This window comes from Rhinoderma darwinii, chromosome 5, assembly GCF_050947455.1.
Source record: "Rhinoderma darwinii isolate aRhiDar2 chromosome 5, aRhiDar2.hap1, whole genome shotgun sequence".
In the NCBI taxonomy this organism is placed as follows: Eukaryota; Metazoa; Chordata; class Amphibia; order Anura; family Rhinodermatidae; genus Rhinoderma; species Rhinoderma darwinii.
The window spans coordinates 163,426,283-163,453,699 of record NC_134691.1 but is presented as its reverse complement, the minus strand read 5'-3'; the positions used below and the strand labels follow the sequence as shown (position 1 = coordinate 163,453,699).

Genomic DNA, 27,417 nt, shown 5'->3' with positions numbered 1-27,417 from the left:
CTTTTAGGTATCTTGTACTGAGTTTGAGTGGCATTGTGTTTTTCTCTTCAGTCTTGTCTGAAGTAAAGTTCTGCTGGTTTCCGGTTACTAGAGAGCAGTGCATTGTGGGAACTCAGACAAGAGTTATATCGCTTGAGCCAAGCTGTTAGTAAACATATCTAACAGTGGAGTAGAGATTACAGTAGTCCGTTTCCAAGGGAAACCAGCAGAAATTTGAAAGTGACGGAAATAGTGAACACAGGAAAAAAATACTTTGTAAAATATTAGTATTTGCAAAGCTACTTACTTTTGTATAAATAATTCTGCATAGCTATATTCCCTAATGCAGTTATGGATGACCCTGTATAAAATGCTGCATCCTGGGAAGACTAACCTGTTAAATGTTTTGCGGTATCGGTAAACTTCTAATTCCTCTGTTTTCTGGTTATTTTGACAATGGATGGATCTGAGAAAAGTGGAGTTGTATTTTTGCCTAATTCAAAACTTTGGGGAAATGGCAGAGCCAGAATAATAAAATATTTAACAGGATAAAGCTTTTTATCTTCAATTTTCTAGCTGTTTTTGGTTTTCAACTTCAACCAAGAAAATCCACCCACATTAGAGAAATATAAAAAGAGCTTTATTTCGACATAATGTAAAAGTCCATAAGACACAGGTTGTTCGAAACGCGTTAGCGGTAACACATCCCACCTGTGTCTTATAGACTTTTACATTATGTCGAAATAAAGCTCTCTTTTTATGTTTTTCTAATGTGGATGTGCTGAGGTTTTTTTTCTACATTTCTTCATTCCACTGGATCCTTGCCTGCCTGCAAGCCCCCTTTTCCGACTGCACTCCAATTGAGGAACTACAGATCCCAGGACAGTCCATTGGCTGAGCACACCTGCAGCTTCCTTAGCTGCCATTCCTTTTTTGTTCGCAAGAAAATCCATATTTGGTTTCTTTTAAATCTACCATTCCTCAATTTGATAGATTCACTGCGGCTCTCTATACCCAGCTAGAAAAGGAAATGTGACTCCAACCTTGTAAATAATTATGCCCACCCTTGGTACACACAAGAATAGCAATTATATTTTTTACGTAAAACAGTGGTGAATTTTCAGGCTGATACAGGAGCGACGACTCTTTACAAAACCCCTGCAGGTTTCCTATTTGGCAAAAATGAGACTTAACAGAAGTCCCTTTTCTTCTAAGTAGAAGCAGCAAATGGGCACATTAAAGTCTGCTGTTCAGAATTATAACTGCAGAGACCTTTAGCCTGCAGCTGTTGCTTACATTATGTGAAAGGAAACAACCATGAGGAAAGCAGCTTTGATGACGGACCTTGGTCAAAATAAAAGCGTACTGGTCTCAGGTAGGTTGTGTTCACATCTGCGTTGGAGGCTCCATTAGGAACCTTTAACCCCTTCCCGTCATGCGCCGTACATGTACGGCGCTGTCGGGAGGTGCTTCCCGCAAAGCGCCGTATATGTACGGCGCAGTGATGGTGCGGGCTCAGAAGCAGAGCCGGCACCATCACCGCGGGGTGACAGCTGTATTATACAGCTGGCACCCTCCTGTAACTGTCAGGACCGGAGCTACTCTCCGATCCGGCAGATTAACCCCTCAGATGCTGCGCTCAATAGCAATCGCTGGGTTGCTGTGGCAATCGGACGCCAGAAAATGGCGTCCGAGTCTGCCTTGTACAGGAGCCCATGAGGACCCGCCTGCGGCGTGTCCACATAGGCTTGCTGTCAGTGAATAACTGACAGCGCTAATACACTGCACTACGTATGTAGTGCAGTGTATTAGAGTAGCGATCGGGGCATCAGGCCCTCATGTCCCCCTAGTGGGACAAGTCAGAAAAGATAATAAAAATGTGGTAAAACAATAAAAAACACACACATTTCAAATAAAAATAAAGCTAAACTGACTTTTTTCCCATAGTAAGTCTTTTATTATGGGAAAACCGTAAAAATTAAAAAAAAACTATACATAATTGGTATCGCCTCGTCCATAACGACCCAAACTACAAAACTATTATGTCATTTATCCCGCACGGTGAACGCCGTAAAAAAAAAAAAACATGAAAAACAACGCCAGAATCTTTGTTTTTAGGTCACATCTCATTCCAAAAAATGCTATAAAAAGTGATCAAAAAGTCACATTTACGCCAAAATAGTACTAATAAAAAACGACAATCCGTGCCGCAAAAAATAATCCCTGACACCGCTTTGTGCATGCAAAAATAATAAAGTTATGGGTCTTACAATATGTCGACACAGAAAACAAATGATTTTATAAAAAAAGTGATTTTATTGTGCAAAAGCTGCAATACATAAAAAAAAAAACTATATAAATTTGGTATCGCCGTAATCGTATCGACCCGCAGAATAAAGCTAACATGTAATTTAGGGCGCACTGTGGATGCCGATAAAAAAAACCAATAAAAAACTATTCCAGAATTGCTTGTTTTTGGTAATTTCCTTTACCAAAAAATGAATTAAAAAGTGATCAAAAAGTCGTATGTGTTCTAAAATGGTACCAATAAAAATCTACAGCCCGTCTCGCAAAAAACAAGCCCGCACACCACTCAATCAAGTGAAAAACAAAAAAGTTACGGCACTAGTAATGCGGTGATGAAAAACATCTCAATGCGCAGGCCGGAGGGGAACATTCCTTCAGTTTCAGGGCCCTAGTATTTAGGAACTAGGAAAGGGAATGGACATAGCACATCCGCTGGAAGCGAGGGCGCCCGTATTATACCAGCGCAAAACTTTCCCAGTAATATTTCCCAAACTACGAAGGAGAAAAAGTCCCCAAAAGGTGCAGAGCGTTACAGAAGGGGAGTGAGAAAGAAATCCGTTTATCAGTGTGACACCGGCCTGTGCATAACGGGTCGCTTCACAGCGTAACACACATCTATGGAGAATTGTATTATTTACCCCATTAGTATACCCTCTTATTATGCCCTGATGTACTCCGCACAGATTACATATGCCACCACATTATAAACGGAAATACCAGCAAAACTCAAACAAAACTACCAAGCAAAACCCATGCTCAAAATGGCGGTCTATTCCTTCTTAGCCCTACAGTGTGCCCAAACAGCAATTTAAGCCACAAGTAAGGCATTACCATAACCAGGAGAACCCGCTTAACAATTTATGGGGTAAGATTCTCTAGGGGCACAACATATTGTGCGATGAATAGGCAGATCAGTGGAAAAATTGCAATTTTCACTTTGCACAATCCACTGCGTATTCATTTCTGAAAAACACCTGTGGAGTCTAAATTCTCACTACACCCCTTGATAAATGCCTTTAGGGGTGTAGTTTCTAAAACGGGGTCACTTTTGTTTGGTACATAAGGGGTTTTGCAAATGCAACATGGCGTCCGCAAACCATTCCAGCAAAATCTACGCTCCAAAAGATAAATACCGCTCCTTTTCTTCTGAATGCTCCCATATACGTAAACAGCTGATTATAACCACATATGGGGTGTTACCGTACTCGGGAGAAATTACTTTACAAATGTTGGGGTGCTTTTTCTTCTCTATTCCTTGTAAAAATGAAAAATGTTGATCTAAAACTACATCTTGTTGGGAAAAAAAATAATTATTTCATTTTCATGGCTTAATTCTAATTAATTCAGCAAAAAACATTTGGGATCAAAATTTTCACTAAACCCCTAGATGATTCCTCAGGGGGTGCAGTTTCCCAAATGCAGTCAATTTTGGGGTGTTTCCACTGTACTAGTACTACAGGGGCTCAACAAATGTGACATGGCGCCCAGAAACCATTCCAAAATCCAAATGTTGCTAGTTCCATTCTGAGCCCTACCGTGTGTCCAAACAGATGTTTGTGACCACATGTGGGGTATTGTTTTACTCGGGAGAAGTTGCTTTACTAATTTTATGGTGCTTTTTCTCCTTTAGTCCTTGTGGAAATGAAAAAAAAATACCTAAACCTACATTTTATTTGAAAAAATGTAGATTTTCATTTTTACGGCCTATTTCCAATAAGTTCTGTAAAACACCTGTGGGGTCAAACTGCTCACTGTACCCCTAGATAATTTCCTCATGGGGTGTAGTTTCCAAAATGGGGTCACTTGTTGGGGGTTTACACTGTTTTGTCCCCTCAGGAGCTTTGCAAATGCGACATGGCCTCCGCAAACCATTCCTGCTAAATTTGAGTTCCAAAAGCCAAAACGGCGCTCTTTCCCTTCTCAGCCTCGCCGTGTCTCCAAACAGCCGTTTATTACTACATGTGGGGTATTGTTTTACTCGGGAGAAATTTCTTTACAACTTTTATGGCGCTTTTTCTCCTTTAGAAATGAAAAAAAATTAGCTAAACCTACATTTTATTTGAAAAAATGTAGATTTTCATTTTTATGGCCTAGTTCCAAAAATGTTTGCAAAAAAACTGGCCGGTCAAAATGCTTGCTACACCCCTAGATAAATTCCTCGAGGGGTATAGTTTCCAAAATGGGGTCACTTGTTGGGGGTTTCCACTGTTTTGTCCCCTAGGGGGCTTTGCAAATGCGACATGGCCTCCGCAAACCATTCCTGCTAAATTTGAGCTCCAAGAGCCAAATGGCGCTCTTTCCATTCTAAGCCCTGCCGTGTGTCCAAATAACCGTTTATTACCACATGTGGGGTATTGTTTTACTCGGGAGAAATTGCTCTACAAATGTTGTGGTGCTTTTTCTACTTTAGTTCTTTTGGAAATGAAAAAAAATTAGCTAAACCTACATTTTATTTGAAAAAATGTAGATTTTCATTTTCATGGCCTAGTTCCAAAAATTTTTGCAAAAAAACTGGCCGGTCAAAATGCTTGCTACACCCCTAGATAAATTCCTCGAGGGGTGTAGTTTCCCAAATGGGGTCCTTTTTGGGCAGTTTCCACTGTTTTAGTTCCACAAGACCTGTTTAAAGCCGACAAGGTGCCTAAAATATATTCTAATAAAAAGGAGACCCAAAATCCACTAGGTGCTCCTTTGCTTCGGAGGCCGGTGCTTCAGTCCAGTAGCGCACTAGAGCCACATGTGGGATATTTCCTAAAACTGCAGAACCTGGGCAATAAATATTGAGTTGCATTTCTTGGTTAAAACTTTCTGTGGTACAAAAAAAAATGGATTCAAAATGAATTTCTGGGAAAAAATAATGAACTTTGTAAATTTCACCTCTACTTTGCCTTAATTCCTGCGCAATGTCTAAAGGGTTAAGAAACTTTCTAAATGCTGTTTTGAATACTTTGAGGGGTACAGTTTTTAAAATGGGGTGACTTATTGGGGGTTTCTAATATCTAAGGACCTCAAAGCCACTTCACAACTGAACTGGCCCCTGTAAAAATAGCATTTTGAAATTTTCTTGAAAATGTGAGAAATTGCTGCTAAAGTTCTAAGCCTTGTTACGTCCTAGAAAAATAAAATGATGTTCAAAAAACGATGCCAATCTAAAGTAGACATATGGGTGATGTTAATTAGCCACAATTTTGTGTGGTATAACTGCCTGTCTTACAAGCAGATACATTTAAATTGAGAAAAATGCTAATTTTTGCAATTTTTCGCTAAATTTTGGTGTTTTTCACAATTAAATACTGAATGTATCGGGCAAATTTTGCCAGTAACAAAGTCCAATGTGTCACGAGAAAACAATCTCAGAATCACTTGGATAGGTAAAAGCATTCCAGAGTTATTACCACATAAAGTGAAACATGTCAGATTTGAAAAATGAGGCTCTGTCAGGAAGGTCAAAAGCGGCCAAAGAGGGAAGGGGTTAAAGGCAGATTCCCACAAAAATGGCAGACAAAATAGTGCAGCATTGGTAAACCCTAGGCTAATAACCAGCACAGAAAATTCTAAGCCCATATTTCTCAGCAGATCCATTAGTTGACTACAGATTGCAATTTAAAACAGAGCATGCGTTTGCCGTGCAGTTGCCTTCACAGACCAAGCAAATTGGGCGAGAGGCACTGGATGACAACATCTAGGACTCCTTAGACACAAACTCTTTGCATGTGGTCACATGGTGCATCCCAGACTAACTTACAGAGTGTAAGCTTTAACTCTTTCATGATTCGGGGTGTTTTGAAAGAGTAAAATGTCACCTTTAGGAATGCTATGACGAATTAAATATTTTTTGTGTCTACCTCTAAATTTGTTTCTTTTATTGTTTCAGGACACATAGGTCTTTCTTATAATTTCAAATTAATCAATTGTTTTTTTTCTTTTTAGGGAAAAATGGTCAGAAATAGGGAAAAAATAAATAAATACAGTTTTCCTTATTTTTTTTCATGCTGTTTTAAAGTGTAGCTAAACGTTCGACAAACTTCTGACATGTCACAGTGACCTGTTAGAAGTTTGGATTGGTGGGGGTCCGAGCAATGAGACCCCCACCAATCACTAGAACGAAGCAGCTGAAGTGCTCGTGTGAGTGCTTAGCCGCTTCGTGTCTGTTTGGCTTTTTCAAGAAATAAATGTATCGGTGTACAGACTCATTAGAAAGTCTTTGAGCCCGTACTCCGATACATCGGCTTTCCGGAAAAAGCTGAAAAGACACGAAGCGGCTGAGCGCTCGCATGAGCACTTCAGCTGCTTCGTTCTAGTGATTGGTGGGGGTCTCAGTACTGAGACCCCCACCAATCCAAACTTCTGACATGTCACTATGACATGTCAGAAGCTTGTCAAACGTTTAGCTACACTTTAAAGGTAGTTTCCTCTAATTTTTCTCCACATAGCGATGTCAAATATTGCTACATTGTATAACACATGACATGGCTATAGTACAGAGAAGAAAACCCCTTTAAATGTATCTCCTTCCCTTAGCTTTAGACACAACCTCCGTGCATAGATTATAATCTAAGTACAGACATTTTTTTAGTAAAGGCGCAAAAGTAGATAGGGCGAAGGTAGAAGACTAAAATCGGTAGCTAGGAATAATTGTTTTATGTTTAACGTCATTTATATTCTGCCTGACAGGAAATTGTTAGTGTGAGCACCTGACGTTCATACGAAACAGGCTTGTGTTGCGCAGAATGTCTAAAATTGGTCCGTGTGTATTAATTATAGTAATTTCGCTTTACAAAAAGGGGCACAGGTGAGAAGGTAACACATTATCTATGTGTTCTCTGCTGTCCCCATATGCAGATCACTGATAACAGGGATATAATGGTAAAAGCCCATTAGATCATGGTTAGCCATGATCTGTATAGACAAACATGCAGAGAAGACCAAGATTGCATCTTCTCTACATTTCTCCAAGACTCCTCTGCACAGGGAATCCCACTAACGTCATTACGGACGGCTTGGTGTTCCCTAGCAACTGCCCGAATGCAGAAGCAGCGGCTTCTGCATTCGGGAACACAACGCTCAATACATGAATTTTTATTGGTGATGAGGAATGGATTATTTCAGATCCCTGTCACAGTATGCAGGAGCGTGCAGTGCCATCAAATTTAGAATATCAATCAACGGGCTGAGGGCACAAGGACCAGTCCTTTACACCGATAATTTACATGGTGTGGGTGGAAAGGGGGTTAAACAGACGGCCTAAACAAATGTCCAGGTATTAGATCACTAGTAAAAAAATAACGGTGCGTGTTGTATGAATGCTGTGAACAGCACACCTAGAAAAGCGAAGTCATCAAGTACCAACTTGGTAATGCATTCACAAACATCACTGACCTTGATCTCCGAGAGTTGCATAACTTCAGGGAAGACTTCCAAGCAATTGGAGTGGGCAATGACAGTATGCATACGTCGGCAGTTCATGATTGTGGTTGGTATGGCTTTCAGCTTGTTCCCACTGATATCTATCTCTTCCAGCTCCTCCAGTTTGGCCATTTTACTGTACAATAATAATAGTAAATACATGACACAGAAACCCGGATCTAATTTGTAACCAGCTACAGTAAAACAGAAAACTGTTTTTTTTAGTGATGCTGCCTAACTGATGTGGTTTTTAATGCGAATATTTTGGCCAAGTATAATATCTGGAATCAAATCTTTATCTACCACCATCATTTAAAAAATAAAAAAAATGTCTCCCAAAACAGGAAAAAAAAACTAAACATAACAAAAACTATAATAGACAAAAAGTTTGCAAACCCAAAAGTAATAGACAGCACAAAGGTGCAGCATTGTATTTAAAAACTAGCAAGAAAAAACCCAAAAACGTTTAGTACTATAATGCTCAATACATAAAAATCAGCATTGCGGCCCATTTTATAACGGAGCAGAAAAGAAGAACTTCAATTAATGTACACAATAACATGTTTGGTCTTTGGCAACACTAGTAGTCCAGTTGTTGTCAATGCAGTGAGCACCGATCCGAGTCATGAGCTGTACGTAGACCAACAAATATAGAGTTTTTGATCAAATGTGCTAGGTTTCACTAGTGGGACACATACCTTGCTGGGAAGGTCTGTAGATGATTGAAGGCCATGTGCAGTATCTTCAGGTGGGGATGTCCCGTTAACAGAGGCACACATTTATCAGTAAGGTTATTATGGGTCACGTATAACTCTTGCAGCGAGCTCTGTGATTCCTCAGACAGACAAGCAGCGGGAAGCACTTCAAGATTGTTGGCCGAAGCATTCAGGCATCGTAAACTGCTCAAGGAGCATAAAAATGTTGAATGTTAAGGACATAGCTTTGAGCTAAGGAAGAGACAAAGAAATATTTAAATAACTACTATTACAAAACAGGCGATAACAGCTTGACTGAGAATAGGAAGGCCGCCATTGTTATGCATGTTGGTAAAAAGTGAGAAACAGACAGTGGAAGCAGTAACTGTTCAGTTAGTAGAAGAATGTAGAACACCCAGAGATCTACGGCACCTTTTAGAAGTGTAGCTACTGTATTTTTTTAAAGCACATTAATGAAAAATGCATTGGCGTCGTGGGTAAGCTATTCCGCAAAGAAAGAGTTAAAGATGTAAAGCAATTATTTTTCAGCAGGACTTCTCGGCAGCTTGTTGGAACTTGCCGTATACAATAAGAATCACGTGGGGCTCTGCACAGCGAAGTCAATGAGTGCACTGAGAGCAGATAACTAGGCTGGCCAGTTTGCACAAGCAAGTACTGGAGTTTTCCAAAAGAGGAGGACTGGTGCCAAGCAATTATGGTTAACTGCAGCTATCGTGAAGGGGGGTGAGCGAGCTGAAGCCAGGTTGTATGTCCCTCAATGGTCTGTACAGGAATAACCTCAATACCAGAACCTGAACTCCTGCACACAGGAACATCTAATTATCAAATCTACAAAGTAACACTGTTCCTTTACCCTGTTTGAGGCAATTAAATGTTCAGAGTGTCCTGAAGGCTTAAAATGTGAGTGTATGCAAAAAAAAAAAAAGAAAGAAAAACCCATACAAAAAAAAACAACGGACATCCCCATACCCAATACTAAACGCAATAGGACTTCAAGATAAAATTAATTATTTGTCAAAAACTTAATTTGCAGTGCAGCACCATAGTACAAAGTTAGGCCTGGACTATGCCACTACAAATTTCTAGGATGGTGCATACCAATGCTGGAGCTTTTGTGCACTAGGGAGGAAAAGTACTTCGTATGACATGGTCAGATGTCAATAATGATATGATCCGGGTAGACAGCACCTTAGAGCAATCACAACATAGGGGCTATGTTACAAACACAAGATCTAAAGACTATTTTTCTAGCAAAAAAGCAACAGAATGTGAAACCCAACAGAAAGTATAGAAAATATTTTTTAAAGTTTTTCCATTGTTGCATTCAAAGATCTAGAACTTTTTTATTTTTGTATCGACATAGCTGTATAAGGTCTTGTTTTTTGCGGGACAAGTTGTATTTTTTAATAGCACCATTTTGAGGTACATATTATTTATTGATTAACTTTTATTAACTTCTTTTTGGGGGGCGGGGAGGGGGGGGGGGGGGAATAGAAAAAAACCCTGAAATTTCGCCACTCTTTTTCACATCCTAAATCTACGGCGTTTACTGTGTGGTATAAATAACACAATAACTTTATTCAGCGGGTTGTTGCGTTTGCAACGATACCAAATTTGTATAGTTTTTGTATGTTTTACTACTATTGCACAGTGAAAACGCATTTTTTCAAAAATTTTTGTTTTTGTGTCTCCATATTTGAAGAGCCATAACTTTTTTATTGTTCTGCCGATGCAGTTGTATGAGGGCTTTTTATTTGCGGGACGCCTTGTAGTTTTTATTGGTACCAGTTTGGAGTAGGTTCGACTTTTTGATCACTTTTTTTTAAAGTCAGGATTTACAGAAAACAGCAATTTTTCCATCGTTTTTTTATTTAATTTTGTACGGCGTTCACTGTGCGGGTTAAATAATTTAATAGATTTATAGTCGGGGTTGTTACGGACGCGGCGATACCAAATATGCGTTACTTTTTTACTTTATTTTGGTTTATTAACAATAAAGCATTTTGTAAAGGAAAAAAGTGGGGTTTTAATTTTTTTCCAATTTTTTTAAATGAACTTTATTCAACTTTTTTTATTACTTTTTTACTAGTCCCACTAGGGGACTTTAATATGAAATTCTCCGATCGCTATTATAATACACTGCAATACTTTTGTATTGCAGTGTATTACGGCCTGTCCGTTTAAAACGGACAGGCATCTGCTAGGTCATGCCAGAGGCATGATCTAGCAGGCATTCACGACATGCAGATCTGGGGGCCTTTATTAAGCCCCCGCTGCAATTGGAGACACAAACACTCCACTCGGCGATATTATTGCCGGGTGTCGGTGGGAGAGAGAGGGAGCTCCCTCCCTCTCTCCAAAACCACTCAGATGCGGTGCACGCTATTGAGCACCGCATCTGAAGGGTTAAACGGGTGAGATCGATACTTATATCGATCTCACACGTTCGAGCAGGGACGCTGCCAGCCCTCAGCTGCCTCTGGCAGCTGAGAGCGGGGAGATTTGAGAGCTCCCTGCTCTGTTTATTTATCCTGATTCAGCGCTGTAAAAAGGCTTATGCATCAGAATAAAGCCCGTTAGTGGCCGCCGTGAAAAGGCGTATTAGCGGCCACTAACGGGTTAATAGACAACTGGGCGTGTTTTTACTTGTTACCAACTGGGCGTTGTGAAGAGAAGTGTATGACGCTGACCAATCAGCGTCATACACTTCTCATTGTTCCAGCCCAGTTTCTTTCACTGCACAATGTGATTGTACACAGCGTGATTGTGCAGTGAAAGAAGCTTGGCTGGAACAATGAGAAGTGTATGACGCTGATTGGTCAGCGTCATCCACTTCTCTTCTGTACAACGCCCAGTTGGTAAAAAGTAAAAATACTCCCAGTTGTCTATTAAGAAACTAATTAGCATAAATTGTTTATAACTTGCTAAAAAAATGATCGTTTTTCAAAATAAAAACCACTGCTGTTATCTACATTACAGCGCCAATCAGATTATGTAGGAGATAGGGCATTTATAATCTGGTGACAGAGCCTCTTTAAAATGTCTTATAGGGGTTGATCGATTTGAAGCTTCCTTTCTTCCAAAGGTTTGCTGACAACTGGCTAATCATAAGAGTTCCCCACAGTTGGGTACCACCACGATCAGATCGTATTAGTGAATATTGTGCTCTACGTCTGTTTCCCTCTCAACAATGAACTACAGTATACCTTTCAGAACTGGAGCTGCTTTTGCAGCTACGCCCCAGAACAACAACTCCTCCCACATGGTGATCAGTACGCTTTCCAATGTATGCAATGATACATTCTCCACACCCACAGCAAAACTAGTCAGAATTGCTTTTCAAAACTCTAGGAAAAGTGGATAAAAATGGATGTGGAAGCGGTTATTATGGCCCTAATTGTTGTCAATCTGGTTTCCACAGAAAAATGATAACTAAAGCTGGCCATGGACAAATATTAAGAGATAATATGCCAAGCATGCCGTTTATTTTTTGCTTTTAAAACTGACCGCTCGTTGGTGGAGGCAAGCATTATACTAAAGTCCCCCCCCATGTATTCTTAATTAGGAAATCTTTAACTAAACGCTGAAGTTGGTACGATGAGAAGTGTTCTGACCAATAGTTAGTGGCTTAGCATTAGGGGTTCACAACTGCTACTGGGCTTCGAAGCCAGAGTGCCCATGGACCCCCCCGCACTACACGTGTGACATGATTTACGTGAAGCTGTTGTACAAGCAGCATGCACGCAGAAAAGAAAAGGAAGCAGAAACTCTGTGCAGAAGAGAAAGCCTGCCCACCAGTCAGGGCCTTCTACTAAGCCAACTGGCTATTTTATAATACTTCCTTTTCCCTCCCCACCAACAGGCTCCTGAGCGATCCCCGCTTTCCTGCAACCTCGTATTTGCTCCACCTTCATCCTACTTCCCAGCACAAGACCGATGAATATCTGTCCCGAAATTTTTTATTTTTTTTGCATTAGGGCCCATATGCCTTTGAACACTACATATTTCCATTGGTTACCTATAAACTTAACAATTTCTGTTAATGATCATAATATTGGGCATAAGAAATGGATGAAAGGTATTTCTAACAACTTAGGGAGGGGAATACAACTCAAGGAGATAAATATCATTCCTCCCCTAAAACGAAAAGTTAAAAACATTTTGGGTTTCACTGCAAAGCTTGGGGTATTATAAACATTACGTATTTTAGACAATTTATTCATAGGAAAAGGCATTTTCTTCCATAAATACGCACAGATTAAAAAACACATGCATTGCCCTGCATAGAAGATTTTTGACAAATTACTGTTATGTGCGGAGATTATATATACCAATAAAGTTACTAATCTGCCAAGAAAAACAATTTTAAAGCATGTCTGATACGCTTTCCAACAGAAAGAATAGATTCTCATCAGTCAGAATGATCATGTTGTTACCAAAGACAAAGATTATCGTCTTGAATGCTCATATCAAATCAAATAATCTGTCTCTACCATACGCTTCAAGCATGTTGAAAACTCTGAACATCATTTTATAGTTTCCATAAAATCGACTTAAAAACGTAACTGTAAATATAGTTATTGACTATTCTTGCACTGGTCCTGAGTTACAGCCTATATTATAGCTCACAGCTGCATTCACAATTTCGATAGTTGTTATTTGACACAGTCAACAGCTTCTTATTAGACCTACCCCTAAGGCTATATGTTCACGTATCGTGATTTGTTGCAGATTTAGCGGAATCAAAAGCTACCCTATCTCAGAAAATAACTTAATGGTTTTCCTAATGTGGGTACATTAATGTTCCAAATATACTTGTTGCTTTGAAAATGCCACCCATAACCACCCACTGCTTCCATGTTGATAGTCTAAGTTTACAATGCCAGGTAGTGAAGTGACATCCACGCGGTGTGGTTATCCACCGAGGTCACGTGATGTCACTTCCCTGCGTAAACACACTGGTGGCGCAGGAGCAGTGGCCAATAGGAGAAGACAATTCAAAGTATATTTAGACCATAGTTGTTTTCCTAATGTGAGCCCAGTAAAGGAGGAGATCAAATTGAATCATGGAAAACCCTGTTAAGATCCACCAAGACCCAGTTTAGGCTGCTAATTGTCCCTTATACAATATATAGAAGATCCAAACATAGGAGCAGCACTGAAAATGCTTCCATGGAGGAAGTGAAACGTTGCTGTGTTGGGTGAATAAATTCACATTTTTTTTACTGAGTGCTGCTTCCAGTCTCTTTTTCTTGTCCCTTATACAAGGTGCAACTTAGGAATATAGCCCAGACACGCAACAGTATGCCATACAGTTGCATACGTCGGTCATAAACTCCCATAGTATACTTTGTTTTAAAAAAATGTATGGGATGCCTTTGTATTGGAAAGCGTAGTCAACTAAGCTTTCTAAACACAGTTGTGGACAAGTTATGCCAGTGCATTTCAGCCAGATGTAGGCCAAACAGAACACGATTGGCTATGGATATGTTTGGCAATTATACCAGGAGTATTTCCCGCAATAGACGTCAACATACGTACCTACACTGTGAACGCGAGTAAACATAACCTCATGATTTCTCCAAAAAGTGACCGAGGCAGTAGTTATTGTAAGCTTGAAAACGTCAGTGAGTATAACAGAAACAGATAAATGTTATGGTAACAAAAACTAAGGCACCCCAGTGCAATACATATATCCATAACCTATAGTGGGCTGGACGTATATGGCAAGAATATACAGGGGAAAAAAAACAACAAAAAATGACAAGCAGCACCCGTAGTGCAGTACAATGGGAAACAAATGATCTGCTCACCTTTTTCGGTTGTGCATAGATTGACATAACACGATAGAAGCGTTTTAAAGGAATATCAGACTGTGTTGCTACTGAACCTCAGGCTACTGGAGGGTCTTTTCTTCTGAATCCTTCCAGTGATTATGTGCAGAATGAAGTATAGGGATCCATATTTTTATCAGCACTGAATTTAAACCAGATTACTCTGCGTCAAATTCAAAATCGAAGCGCGTTGTCCGATTAGTAAAATAAGGTATTCAGTACATTGAACTGCAAAGAATCAACCTCTCCTTGTTTCTTGACACACAGAAGTCTATTCTGAAGAAGTCAGTGCAGATAAAAACAATCATCCCTCTAACTTAGCACGCAAAGTGTCCTTTTGGTATAAGTCTGGCCGGAATGCATTGGTATAATTTTTTTACAACTATATTGGAAAAATTCATTGACTATACTTATATTAGCATTTATGGTTGTTAGACATCATGAATGGACAGTGTGTGTCCTGGTGAAAGACTCCCTTTAAAATGCACTAAAAGTTTTATGTTTATTGTGGTGATAGAACGCTCGTTGGCAATAATTGCCCTGTAAACAGGGCAGCGATCAGCAGATGAATGAGCAAACGCTCGATCATCTGCTGGTCGTATAGTTTTAAAAGCGTAAAATATTATTGTAGTCGGCAGCACATCTGCCTGTGTAAACATGGAGACACACTGCCGACATGATAAAGTATGGGGACGAGCGATCGGAGTAACGACCGCTCGTCCCCATCCATAGCTTCGTGTGACAGGAGCAAACGAGCGCCGATCAACGATGTCTCATTGAGCAGCGCTCGCTGCACCGGTTGAATTTCGGCAGGTGTAAAAGGGCCTCTAAGACCTTTTACTTTGCAGAGTGGAAAAAGTCATAAAAGTTCTAATCCTGCGGTCTGCTTAAAAATAAACGTAAGATTACAATTATACTAGGAATGAATGGAGACATTGATAGATATAATCATAGATTGCAGGCATATCCTAGCAGCTCCTGACAAGGACAAGCAAAGTAGCATAGATCACATGCTTCTCTAGTCATGAAGTTCACAGGAATAAACAGCAAACATTCTGCAGCAATGATAAGATTTAAAGATCACCTGATCATTTTTCCTCCTGAAAATAGAATGGGACTGGGCTACCTGCATGCGATAAAGAAGCTTACACAAGATTGTACAAATTAAAGAACGAGGGAAACTTTCTGTACAGGTAGTTAGCAGAATATCAAGTAAAAGACACGGATCCATAAATTATTGCATATATTTAGATATTAATAAATTTACGCTACATGCACATTTCTAGATATTGTTACCTGTCTGACTTCAAAAGTAAGTTTGTCGGGAGCTCTAGGAGCCGATTATGCTGAACATCAAGTATCTCAAGTTGGGTATGTTCAATACACTCAGGAAGACGATTAAGTCCATTATACCCAGCAAGCAACTTCCGCAGACCTCTGGCACAGAATAACCTGTAGGCCAAGTAAACAAAAAGTTAACAAGTGTTCACGATCTTGGGGCAGACAGGAGGGTATTGAGCCTTCGTACGGTTAGGCTGAATTTACACTGCATTTGCAATGTCTGCTTGGCATATAAGTCAACGTATCCATAGCTCACGATTCAGTGTACCTTTTATTCAACGGTTTGGAATAGCGCAGTATGCCACGCTATTCCATACAGAGGCAGCCAGCATAAAAAAACATACTGTACGTGCCTATAGGCAATGGATGTCACTATATGCCTATGCAGTGGCATCTGTCTAAGGCACCCGTCGGGAAATACCCCTGCCGTACCTCCAATGTACAGTGCAAATGCAGAGACACCCAATGTCTCCAGCAGTAATTTTACACTTTTTTTTCTTTTAATAATAATAATAATTATTATTATATGGTAAGCAGAAGTAGAATGTTGCTTCAATTTTGTGTCCTTTCATCCCTAGGTCTATATCATAATGTAGTAATATACTGAAATTTAAAACAATATATATAATGCATACACACTTCTAAGCCTAAGATTTCACAAATAATAATTACAAATGTTCATTTTACTGTACATCTAATGATGAGACATCATTCGACTTAAATCCTGATTACAGAAGACTGTAAAGTAGTGTCTATTGGGGGCGTGAGGAGCATGTTTCTATCAGTAGCCGCAAATTATTTCAGATCTAGATATAAATTTTATATGTGTGTGTGCGGCCCACAATCGTTACAACCCTAATGATGGACATTTAGAACCGTAATGACGACTCCTTTTAATGATACTTTTATTGAAAACTTACGAATCAAAATCATAATTGGTAGACAAATAGGCCTTTACAGAGACTGATTAGAATTATATTGTTGTCTGTGATTATGGGCACAGCCGGCCGCGGACAGTCATCCGCATTTGCGGGCCGTTCTCACATTATAAATTATTTGCACACGGTCCGTAAAATTAAAAAAATAGGACGTCCTATTTTTGCGAATGTTTTCTACGGCACGGGCACCTTCCTGTAAATATACGGGAAAATGTCCGTCGGCCATAGAAATGAAGGAGTCTGTAATTTTGGACCGTAATTATCTACCGTCGTGTGCATGGGGCCTAATAGTGTAAATATATATACATATAAGACCAATACATACATACAATAAATATGGACACATTTATTGTATGTATATATTGGTCTTATATTCATATTTTTTTACACCATCATGTATTTATTACTATGTAAATGATGTTAATTGATTTATTGTAATCAGGGGGTATTTATACCCAACTTTGTATGTCACACATTGCTTGAGAAAGATACCATTGGGTAGGATTGAAACGTTGCTGGGGTGAATAACCACTTCCTTTGTTGCCTCTCTAATTTTTGTTCTCTATATCTATGGACTATTAGCCCGAGTCCTGGAGGATTTTTTTGCACCCACTATCTGGAGATGTGCTGCTTTCTTTTTGTTTCATCTACACACATAGATACACTGCTCAAATCTGTTCATCACTTCATGGCCACAAACAAGCTTGACATGTCCAAGCCAAGAGCAATGTCAAGGGTTGGTGACCGTTGCATAAAGCACACTATGATTGGAGAAGTAGTGGTCTGGGGATGTATTCAATGTTTTCATTTTCCAGTGTAAGGAAATTTTATTGCTGCGCAGCATAGAAAACTCTAGAAAATCGTGTGCTTTCGCCATTCCGTTGGTGATTTGAGGAAGGTAATTTCCTGTTTCAATAGAACAATGCCCCCTTGCAAAAAGTGATGTCCAAAACAGTTTGATCAGTTTGGAAAGGAAGAACTTGACCGCACTATAAGGGTATGTGCACACACACTAATTACGTCCGTAACTGACGGACGTATTTCGGCCGCAAGTACCGGACCGAACACAGTGCAGGGAGCCAAGCTCCTAGCATCATACTTATGTACGATGCTAGGAGTCCCTGCCTCTCCGTGGAACTACTGTCCCGTGCTGAAAACATGATTACAGTACGGGACAGTTATCCTGCAGAGAGGCAGGGACTCCTAGCATCGTACATAACTATGATGCTAGGAGCCCGGCTCACTGCACTGTGCTCGGTCCGGGACTTGCGGCCGAAATACGTCCGTCAATTACGGACGTAATTAGTGTGTGTGCACATACACTAATACTGAAAAGGGTGTCAGCTATCAGATGACCATACCTCGCAATCTTGGGAAAATAAAAAGGGGACGACATGCAGTAATTAAAACACTTTTACAGCACAGACGTATAATGTATCATCTAAGCCTGGAAAATGGCAATAATAATGGCTTGTTATCCAAGCCTGCAAGTCATGAAGAACACTCACCGGGCAGGAAGGCCAGTCAGGTGATTATGACTGACATCCAGGACCTCGAGGCTTTTGCTCTCACAAACCCAATCAGGCAGGCAATCCAGGAAATTCCTGTAGAAAACATTAAGGCAATTGGAAACCGTAAAAAAAAAATAAATTTGTAAATATACCTTACTGGTAGAAAAGCAAACAGAACAGAAATTAATGTTTGTTAAGCATTTCAGTTCCATTGAAAGAAAAATAAAGCAGCACCCAAAAGTCAGTGATGAAACAGACAATAAAATGCTCAGTACAGTATACTCCGTAGCATAATGCCGTATGCTTCATCAGAGAGTTTTTGATTACAATAGGTTATGTTCTCTCAATATATGTACAATGAACATAGGTTCCATATGCCCGTCATAGAAAGGCCCCCCCCCCTCTCTATGAGCCGGAGTGGAAAGACGATAACAAGGAGGCCATTCATCTGAATGGCTGTCATGTAGGCCTGGAATCTCACACCGTTTTTGATGCAGTTTTTTTGAGCCACACACAGGAGGGGAAAGAAAAGAGACATCAGTTTTTTCATGAATACTTTTTCTTTTATTTGGCTGTCCATCCCTGTGCTTGTCTTAAAAAAACTGCACGTGTGATTGCAGCCGAATGCTACATTAGCCTTGCAGTGAAAAACGTCTGATTGGCCATGGCTTCCCCAACAAAATCAGCTGTGTGCCCTAGGTGTAAAGCCAGATCAACAGCTATCAGCTGACCGCTGTGGCGGCTCCCATATTAAAGGGGTTGTCTGTGGTCAGACAACCCCTTTAACCAAGGAGACTAAAAACTATTGACTGTCTATAGCAGCTCTGGGGTTCTTCCTTGTTTTGAAAAACATTTTTCTGGAACAATTAATATGGTTTGTTTCTTGTTCTAGAAAGTAATCCAAAAAGATGAATTCGGGAACTTGGGGAAATTTTGAATACTGTATGTACAAAACAAAGGAACACTACAACAGCTCATTTATCGCTACGATCATTCCATTCACATCACACACTTATGGAATAGGTCAGTTATAAAAGCACACAAACACTCCTAACACAAGGATAACAGTTTGCTAAATGGCTCTTAGCCTTTATACACATGAAGTTATTGTTCCAAGCTAAAGATTAAGATACTGTAATCAAATTTCACAGAATACATACAAAAATAAAAAAATCTAACAAACTTGGTTTTCCACCGATGCAGTCTAGCGCTAATCTTACATAATGCACTTAGAACTTGACTTTTACTGCCAGTGAGGCAATACATTCTATGTTCTGCAAGTTTAATAAATACTGTTAACTTCCTTCTGAAAATTGGCATGTAAATCCTCTTATACCCCAAGGTGTGCTAATAAGCTAACCAAATCACTTCACCACATGGGTTTCAGCAGTTTCCATAACCCTTATATCAGCGCTATGTAGTCATAAGCAATAGACAGGAATGTTGTTTAAAAAGGGTTGTCCCAAGATTAACATTTATCATCTATCCACAGGATAGGTGATGAATGTCTGATCGCTGCAAGCCTCCCCACTGCGACCCCCCCGTCCCCCCTCACTCGACGATCGCAGTGAGGAGGCGCTATACGAGCATGCGCCCTGTCGCTCAGGTTAATGTCTAAGGGGCTGACAGAAGCAGCCGAGCACTGGTCTCTGTCAGCGCATGCCTATCCGCCACTCCATTCAAGCACCTCCTCACTGTGATTTTACAGTAAGGACGAATGGAGGAGGGTCCAGTTACACCACTTCATCATATTTCATAAAAGATTACCGAGAACAAGCACAAATTCTACTTAATTTGAGCAATCATCAAAAAATGATAATTATTTCTGGTGGCCTTACCTGGAAATATCCATAAATACTAGGTTACAAGGGTCTGGATACACATCTAGACGAGTAAGTGCTAGAAAAACCAAAAGAAATCGGGTGAGATACTGTAGTTTTGACAATATAAAAAAAAGACCATTTTGGGAATACTGAGGGGCTATTAATAAACTAAAAGACTACTTACCACTGCATTTAAACAGGTCCCTTAAATACCTAATTTTTCCCCAATTTTTTTTTACTCTATTGGAGGGAAAACTTTATATATTTTTTTCTTTCTTTAAACACGGGGGACTATTATGCCACTTACCATTTGATGACGCGTAGAGAGTCTTTAGATAATAACCACTAATTTTAAGGGAGGTCAGAAGGTTCCTCTCACAGTGCAGAACTTCTAGGTTGCTTAGAGAAGTCACATCCAGATCAGTCATCTTGTTATCTCGAAGATCCAGCTGAGTTACATTTAGCAAAAAGTCAACTTCATCTACCAACAAGCTTTTGATTTCATTCAACCTGACCACAAGGGGGAAGAAAAAAAAGTCAAATTGGAAATACTTCTTGCGTAGAGATCGTAACACACAAGCAAACAGTGAGAAGTGTCACCAACCCCTACAGCTGGTGAGGAATTCTCATCCTCAGGCTCCTAGGTGCAGTGAGGTTCTGACATTTGAATTTTCTATAGCAGAGACACTGATCTGTCATAAGGAAATTTTTCCAACATGTTGGAGAATCTCCTTATGCAAGTATGTACTTCTGATTGTTACACTGAAAGGTAAAAGTATATACAGGGATTCCCTGGGTGTTATATAGAGATTAATCATGTAGAATTACAATTTATTTAACTGTTCTAATACACTTTGCTTCTTTTTCTCAACAGTTTTAAGACCTCCACTTGCTGTCAATGGATGAAAACATTTGTTGAACCTTCACAGGCTGAAAAACGGTCCTGATTATATTCTGCTCAGACAGATGGAGGACAGTATCAGAGCTCTCTCTTGTAATGAACCGTCCAGTCAGTTGGACACGATTGAATTGGTTTTCAGACTGTGGATGTAAACAAAAATCTTTCCATTCACAAATGGAAGTAGCAATCTTTAAAATGGTGTGGAATTGAAATATGGAATATGTAGAACTTGCCATACTCTTCATACAACAATTATGTTTTATCACAATAAAACTGGAAAACCCATTCCATTTTAAAATCGGGACGAGTAAGGAAATACTTTCCTTGGCCATAATTGATCATATTAATGAAAATCACTATTGGAAACTAAAATGTATACATTCTTCTATTTAACACAACTGGCTTCCAAGATTTTATAATAGAAATCTGTATCAGATCACAAGCCAGGTACAAGCAAGAGAGGATGGCACAATGTAAACACATTAAAAGTCCTATGGCAATAGTGAGAAAAATGAAAAAAAATTCCAATTCTGTACAGCAAAAAAGGCAAGCACTTTCAGAATAATACCCATAGGTTTGGAGACTGGTGGTGGTGGTGGGGGGGGGGGGGGGGGGGGTACAAATCTTAATTAAATCTTCATATTATGCAATGTTATAACCTGAGAAAATATTCCTGTCTGTGTATTTGAGAATAGCAAACTATTGAATTTCCCAAGAGTCACACACACAATGCAACACTGCTAGCCGGTGGAAAACCTAATCCAGGAGAGTGAGGAAGATTAGCATTTTCTACACTCTGCCCATACTGTGGAGGCTGCAGACAGGCACTTAAACTGGTCTTTCCAGTTGCAGGTGTTTGCCATTTATTCCAATGGACTTCAATGGGATAAAACAGAAAAAAATGAACCTAAAACATTTTACACATGCACAAGAGCACTTTTTCCATTTTCAAACAATGGACCACATTTACCAAGACTAGCGCATCTTACCTCAGTCTTCGTAAAGGAGATAGTTGCCTTCAATTGTGCCAAATTTAGAAAAAGGCGCACGCCATCAGAGTCAATGGCACAAATGTACACCTGCTATGTGCAACATTTTCACAGTTATCAGGCTGTCTAGTTCATAGATTTGATGAAGTGAAACGAAAAAATGCGCAAATTTGTTTAATGTTTTGATTTGTATAATAAATGTGGTCCAATTTGTTTCTGCTGTAAATTTTACACCATGTTCGCCAAGTGCGTGTGTTAATGTGTATGTTTTTTTAGTGTAAACAATAGCAATACATGTTTCTACATAAAAAAATTGTAATATACTATAATATATATATATATATATATATATATAAATCCTTAACATGTTGGACAAAAGCGTATATGACAAAATGATGCTTTACAGTATGTTACAGTCTGCCATTATACACATAGATACACAATTTTATTTATTTTTAACAAAATTTCAAAAGCAGGCGTTCAAGGGGCCTTAGTTGTGCTATTCTGAACTGCGCCACAAATGCCGCAGATAAACTAGGTAGGAAAAAAAAAAAAGCCTTAAAAAGGGGTTGTCCAGTCGTAAGAAATTGATGGCCTATCATCAGGATCAGCTATCAAATCTGAGTGGTGCGGTTCCGACTCTTGGTACCCCCGCCGAGCAGCTGTTTTAAAGGGGCTGCGACACTCGTATGAGCGCTGCTTCCCCTTCATTCCTTATCTGCTTGTACTGTGAATCGCCGACACACTTGTAGAGGCAGTTCACAGTATTACAGACTTCTCCCATTTAAATGATGTGAGATGGCGGTTATACAGTGAACCACCGCTACAAGTGTGCCGATCCATAGTACGAGCAGTGACCGTAATAAATGGGAAGCAGCACTCAAATAAGTGCCACGTCCCCTTCAAAACCACCGATTGGCGGGAATGCCAGGAGTCAAACACCCACCGATCAGATATTGATGGCCTATCCGGAGGATAGGCCATTTATGACTGGACAACCCCTTTAATGTGTTATCTGTGATTACAACACACGGTTGTGATAATAATGCGGAAATCAAAACAAAGATCCAGTTTTGAAATTCAAGTATGTAGTAGTTTTACAGCAGAGATGCACAAACCCACAAGCAATAAAACTATCAAGCTTCTTTAACTGGAATTCATATATTTTTTTATACCTCAGATCCACATGCTTGACTTGAGGCATTCTTCTGAGAGACTTCAAATTTAACACATGCAGACAATTTCCTGGCATGCACAGCTTGTCCATGGCAGCCATTTTCTCCAATACTTCAGGGATTTCTGTGAACTCGTTGAAGGAGAGACCCAAGTAGCTGAGTTGGCTTAAGTTCCCCAGTTCAGGTGGTAGCGTTTGGAGGCAGTTACCATCCAGAAGAAAGGTTTGCAGGCTTAAAAAAATAAAATATATTTATTAGCGTGGACTTGTCATCACAATTAACCATGTAAACTGGTTGAGGCCTACCAAGAAGCAGGGTTAGGTATAGCACATTGTCCATTTAGATTTTAAAAAACACATGTACATATTACTATAGGAGTACTAATACATACTTATTCATCTCTCCCACTGCTGGGGATATGACCCAAAGACCATTGCAGGAAAGGTTTAGTTCCATCAGTGTGGGAATGCCACACACAGCCAGAGGAAAGTCTCCTAAATTATTATTAGAAAGATTGAGGCTCTTCAACTTTGAAAATCTAAAAGAAAACAATATGTGAAATCAATATTTGGTTTCATTTTTATATCTATCTAAGAAAGACCATTAAAAAGGAAAAAATAATAAGCTGTCAATGTAACAAAATCTTTAGCTCCTACTGGTTCATACATAAGACTAAATGTGACTGGTTAGCTACAATATGTTCGTCCCAACGGAGCCCCACAAGAAACAAGTCCACAGGAATCCCAATAATTAAAAATATACATCTCAGAGGCTACCTTGGGATAAGGATAAAACAAACACGATGGCTAGGGCTAAAACCGATCGACGGGCCATGTTTTTATTGTTAGAAGTGCAAAAATCTTTTATCCTGGTCAGTATATAAAATAAATTGATTTTATATATCTATCTATGTGTGTGTTGGTTGTCCTGCACTATGTTTTTCTTTTATCTTGATATAGGTAATTATGCAAAGTGTCATCTAAAGCCTGAATATGATGACTGGTGCAGTGTGGTTGCGTGGTGTATAGGAACAGAAGGTATTATAGCTCTGAACAACAAGATTCAATTTTCCCCTGTACCTGAAGGGGGGCGAATAATTCTTACTGGAAGAGGCTGGTTTTGTCCTTATCCCGATGTACATATAACTACTGGATTATACAATTTCATAACTGGGAGGCTTTGTCTATACTCCATTATGGAATACGTTCACAAGAAGTCAAAGAAAAATTAGATCTTGAAAAACTATGTGACACCAATACCAGGGCATGATAATTCACTATTAAGCAATAATTATAGTGGTCCCATAATTATAAATTGACAATTCACGGAGTGTGACTAGGGAGTAAAACATATTTTATTGGTATCTCACTAAAATCAGGCGTATTATCACCACCGCGAAAAAAGCCCAATGTGTTCAAACTAAACTCATAAAGAACAAGAGTAATTCATCAGCTGATTCTATTGTAAATCCTATTGGACAAAACACACTTCGGCCCCATGCACACGAACGTGCTTTTGCGGCCGCAATTCCCCCGAAAATCCACGGGAGAATTGCAGCCCCATTCATTTCTATGGGGCCATGCACACGACCATAGTTTTTACAGTTCATGCATGGCCTGGGAGCCCGCACCGCAGAGAGAACGGACATGCCTTATTACGCCGTCTTCTGCGGTCCGGGCTCATTGACATGCCTTATTACGCCGTCTTCTGCAGCCGGTCGACCCGAAAATCACGGCCGTGCACATGGCTACGGTCGTGTGCATGAGGCCTATACAGATTTTTGTACATGGGGTAGCGGGTTTCATTATTGGTGTCACAACAGATTGCCTCCAGCAAGTCATAGGACACACTGCATGTCTTGTGTGCAACCGGACAGAAGCTGTTCAATCTAAATAAGCGGTCACCTATGCTCATTCCCCCTCTATTCTGACCCTACGTGTTCCCATACAAGAATTTAATCAGGGGTCAGTTGCGGTTTAACTGGCTATCATGCCAGTGATGGATTAGAATATCAGTTCATTGTTTGCATATACACAGAAGCGTTCTTGCATTTGATATAGGGATGCACGATGCATTGAAACTTCGATACGGTTTCGATACCGTGCACTGGTTCAATACCATTATTTAATGTATTTCGATATGAAGCTGTGCAGTTGTGTGGTCAGCATGATGTGGCCAGCGCTGTACTAATGAGCAATAGCACTCAGTGTAGCGCCGGCCGCATCACCTAATGCTGACCGCACGCGCACTTAGGAGCAGGGCAATGGCTGTATTACACAACCTAAGTCCCGCTCTAACGGCGGAGTACAGAGAAAGCTCTCATCTCCGCCGCTATTCCCCTGAATGCTGCGATCAAAGCGGACCGCAGCATTCAAGGGGTAAATGAGAAGGGGGATGCCCTTTGGATCGCGTCATGGGGAATCCCTGACACGCGATCAAGGGACATACTATATATGGGCAAACAGCTAAGGGTCTATTGAAGAACCCCAGGGCTCTCTGACCATATTTCCTGATAGGATATACCTAAGTATTCCCTAACAACTGTCTGTGTACTGTCATTACACAGGCTAATATGCTGGCATCTAGAAATATGTCAGTACATTAATGTTTAAAAAGAAAAAAAGAAATAAAAAAATAGGTAATACACAGAGTTTTTTTTACGAGTTTTTTTGACGCGGAAACCGTGCAGCAAAACACGCCCGGGAATGCCTCCCATTGATTTCAATGGGAGGCGGAGGTGTTTTTTTTACTGCGAGTGGAAAAAACGGCTCGCGGGAAAAAGAAGGGACATGCCCTATCTTCGGGCGTTTACGCCTCTGACCTCCCATTGACATCAATGGGAGGCGGAGAAAGCGTATTTTGTGGCGTTTTATGCCCGTGGGCGAAAAACGCCGCGAAAATCGGCGTGCAGGCAGAGGAAAATCTGCCTCAAAATTCCAAACAGAATTTTGAGGCAGATTTTCCTCCTGCAAAAAACTCAGTGTGAACGGAGCCTTAAAGAGGCTCTGTCACCACATTATAAGTGTCCTATCTCCTACATAAGGAGATCGGCGCTGTAATGTAGGTGACAGCAGTGCTTTTTATTAAAAAATCTCAATAGACAACTGGGCGTGTTTTACTATTGACCAAGTGGGCGTTGTACAGGAGTGTATGACGCTGACCAATCAGCGTCATGCACTTCTCTCCATTCATTTAGTCAGCGCATAGGGATCCTTTTAGATCAGTATCCCGTGGAATGTCTATTCACTGTCTAAACACTTCAGTATTGTTAATGTGTTAGTATAAGACAGCACATAAGGATCTAAAAGGATCAATTTAGTGGAAAAAATGCTGATATTAATTTTTACAGCCTAATTCCAATAAATTCTGCAAAAGACCTGTGTGGGTCTAAATGCGCACAGGTGTAGTTTCCAAAATGGGGTCACATTTGGGGGGTTCCTACTGTTTTGGCCCCGCAGGGGGTTTTATTGGAAAAAAAAATTAATTTTCATATTCACTGCCCATTCCAAATTCCTTGAGAGGTGTAGTTTGCCAAATGGTGTATTTTTGGGGGGTGTTTCCACTGTTTTGGCCCCACAAGACCTCTTCAAACCGGACATGAGGCCTAAAATATATTCTAATAAAAAGGAGCCCCCAAAATCCTCTAGGTGCTCCTTTGCTTCTGAGGCCAGTGTTTCAGTCCATTACTACACTAGGGCCACATGTGGGATATTTCTACAAACTACAGATTCTGGGCAATAAATATTCAGTTGTTTCTCTCTGGTAAAATCTTGTGTGTTAAAAAAAAAACAAATAAACAAAAACGGATTAAAACACATTTTCTGCACACAAAGAAATGAGATTTGTAAATTTCACCTCCACTTTGCTGTAAGTCCTGTGAAACGCCTAAAGGATTTAGAAGCTTTCTAAATGCGGTTTTGAATATTTTGAGGGGTGCAGTTTGAATGTGAGAAATTGCTGTTAGAGTTGTAAGCCTTGTGATGTCCTAGTAAAATAAAAGTATGTTCAAAAAATGATGCAAACAAAGTAGCCATATGGAAAATGTTAACTAGTAACTATTTTGTGTGGTATTACTATCTGTCTTACAAGCAGAAACATTTACATTTAAAAAAATGCTAATTTTTGCAAATTCTTTCAAAATTTTGGTGTTTTTCCACAAATAAACACTGAATGTATTGACCAAATTTTACCACTAACTTAAAGTACAATGTGCCACGAGAAAATCTCAGTATCGCTTGGCTAGGTGAAAGCATTCCAAAGTTATTACCACATAAAGTGACATGTCAGATTTGAAAAATGGGGCTGCGTCCTGAACATGCCAACTAGTCCACGTCCTTAAGGGGGTAAGCACAAATCCACTTAGTAATTTGTCCATATCAACAAAGGTTTTTATGGAATGAAAGGTGCTTTTTAATATTTGGCATGGTATACAGCACTTCAGGCGGTTTCATTTCTTTTTAAATTGAAAACACACTGTACACTATCTATAGTGAAAAT

At 39.8% G+C, this 27,417-nt stretch overlaps 1 protein-coding gene across 2 annotated transcripts in view; it reads right to left on the bottom strand.

Annotated features, from left to right (window-relative positions):
• Positions 1–27,417, bottom strand: part of PHLPP1 (PH domain and leucine rich repeat protein phosphatase 1) — a 157,313-nt gene that overhangs the window by 18,908 nt on the left and 110,988 nt on the right. For both annotated transcript variants that reach the window (XM_075826716.1, XM_075826715.1), the window contains exons 5-12: positions 23,312–23,458; positions 22,921–23,151; positions 20,163–20,365; positions 19,871–19,931; positions 18,030–18,125; positions 15,539–15,694; positions 8,391–8,591; positions 7,666–7,828 (exon numbers count right to left, since the gene is read on the bottom strand). In XM_075826716.1, the coding sequence (XP_075682831.1) occupies positions 7,666–7,828; positions 8,391–8,591; positions 15,539–15,694; positions 18,030–18,125; positions 19,871–19,931; positions 20,163–20,365; positions 22,921–23,151; positions 23,312–23,458 (1,258 nt within the window). The remainder of the gene's footprint in view (positions 1–7,665; positions 7,829–8,390; positions 8,592–15,538; positions 15,695–18,029; positions 18,126–19,870; positions 19,932–20,162; positions 20,366–22,920; positions 23,152–23,311; positions 23,459–27,417) is intronic.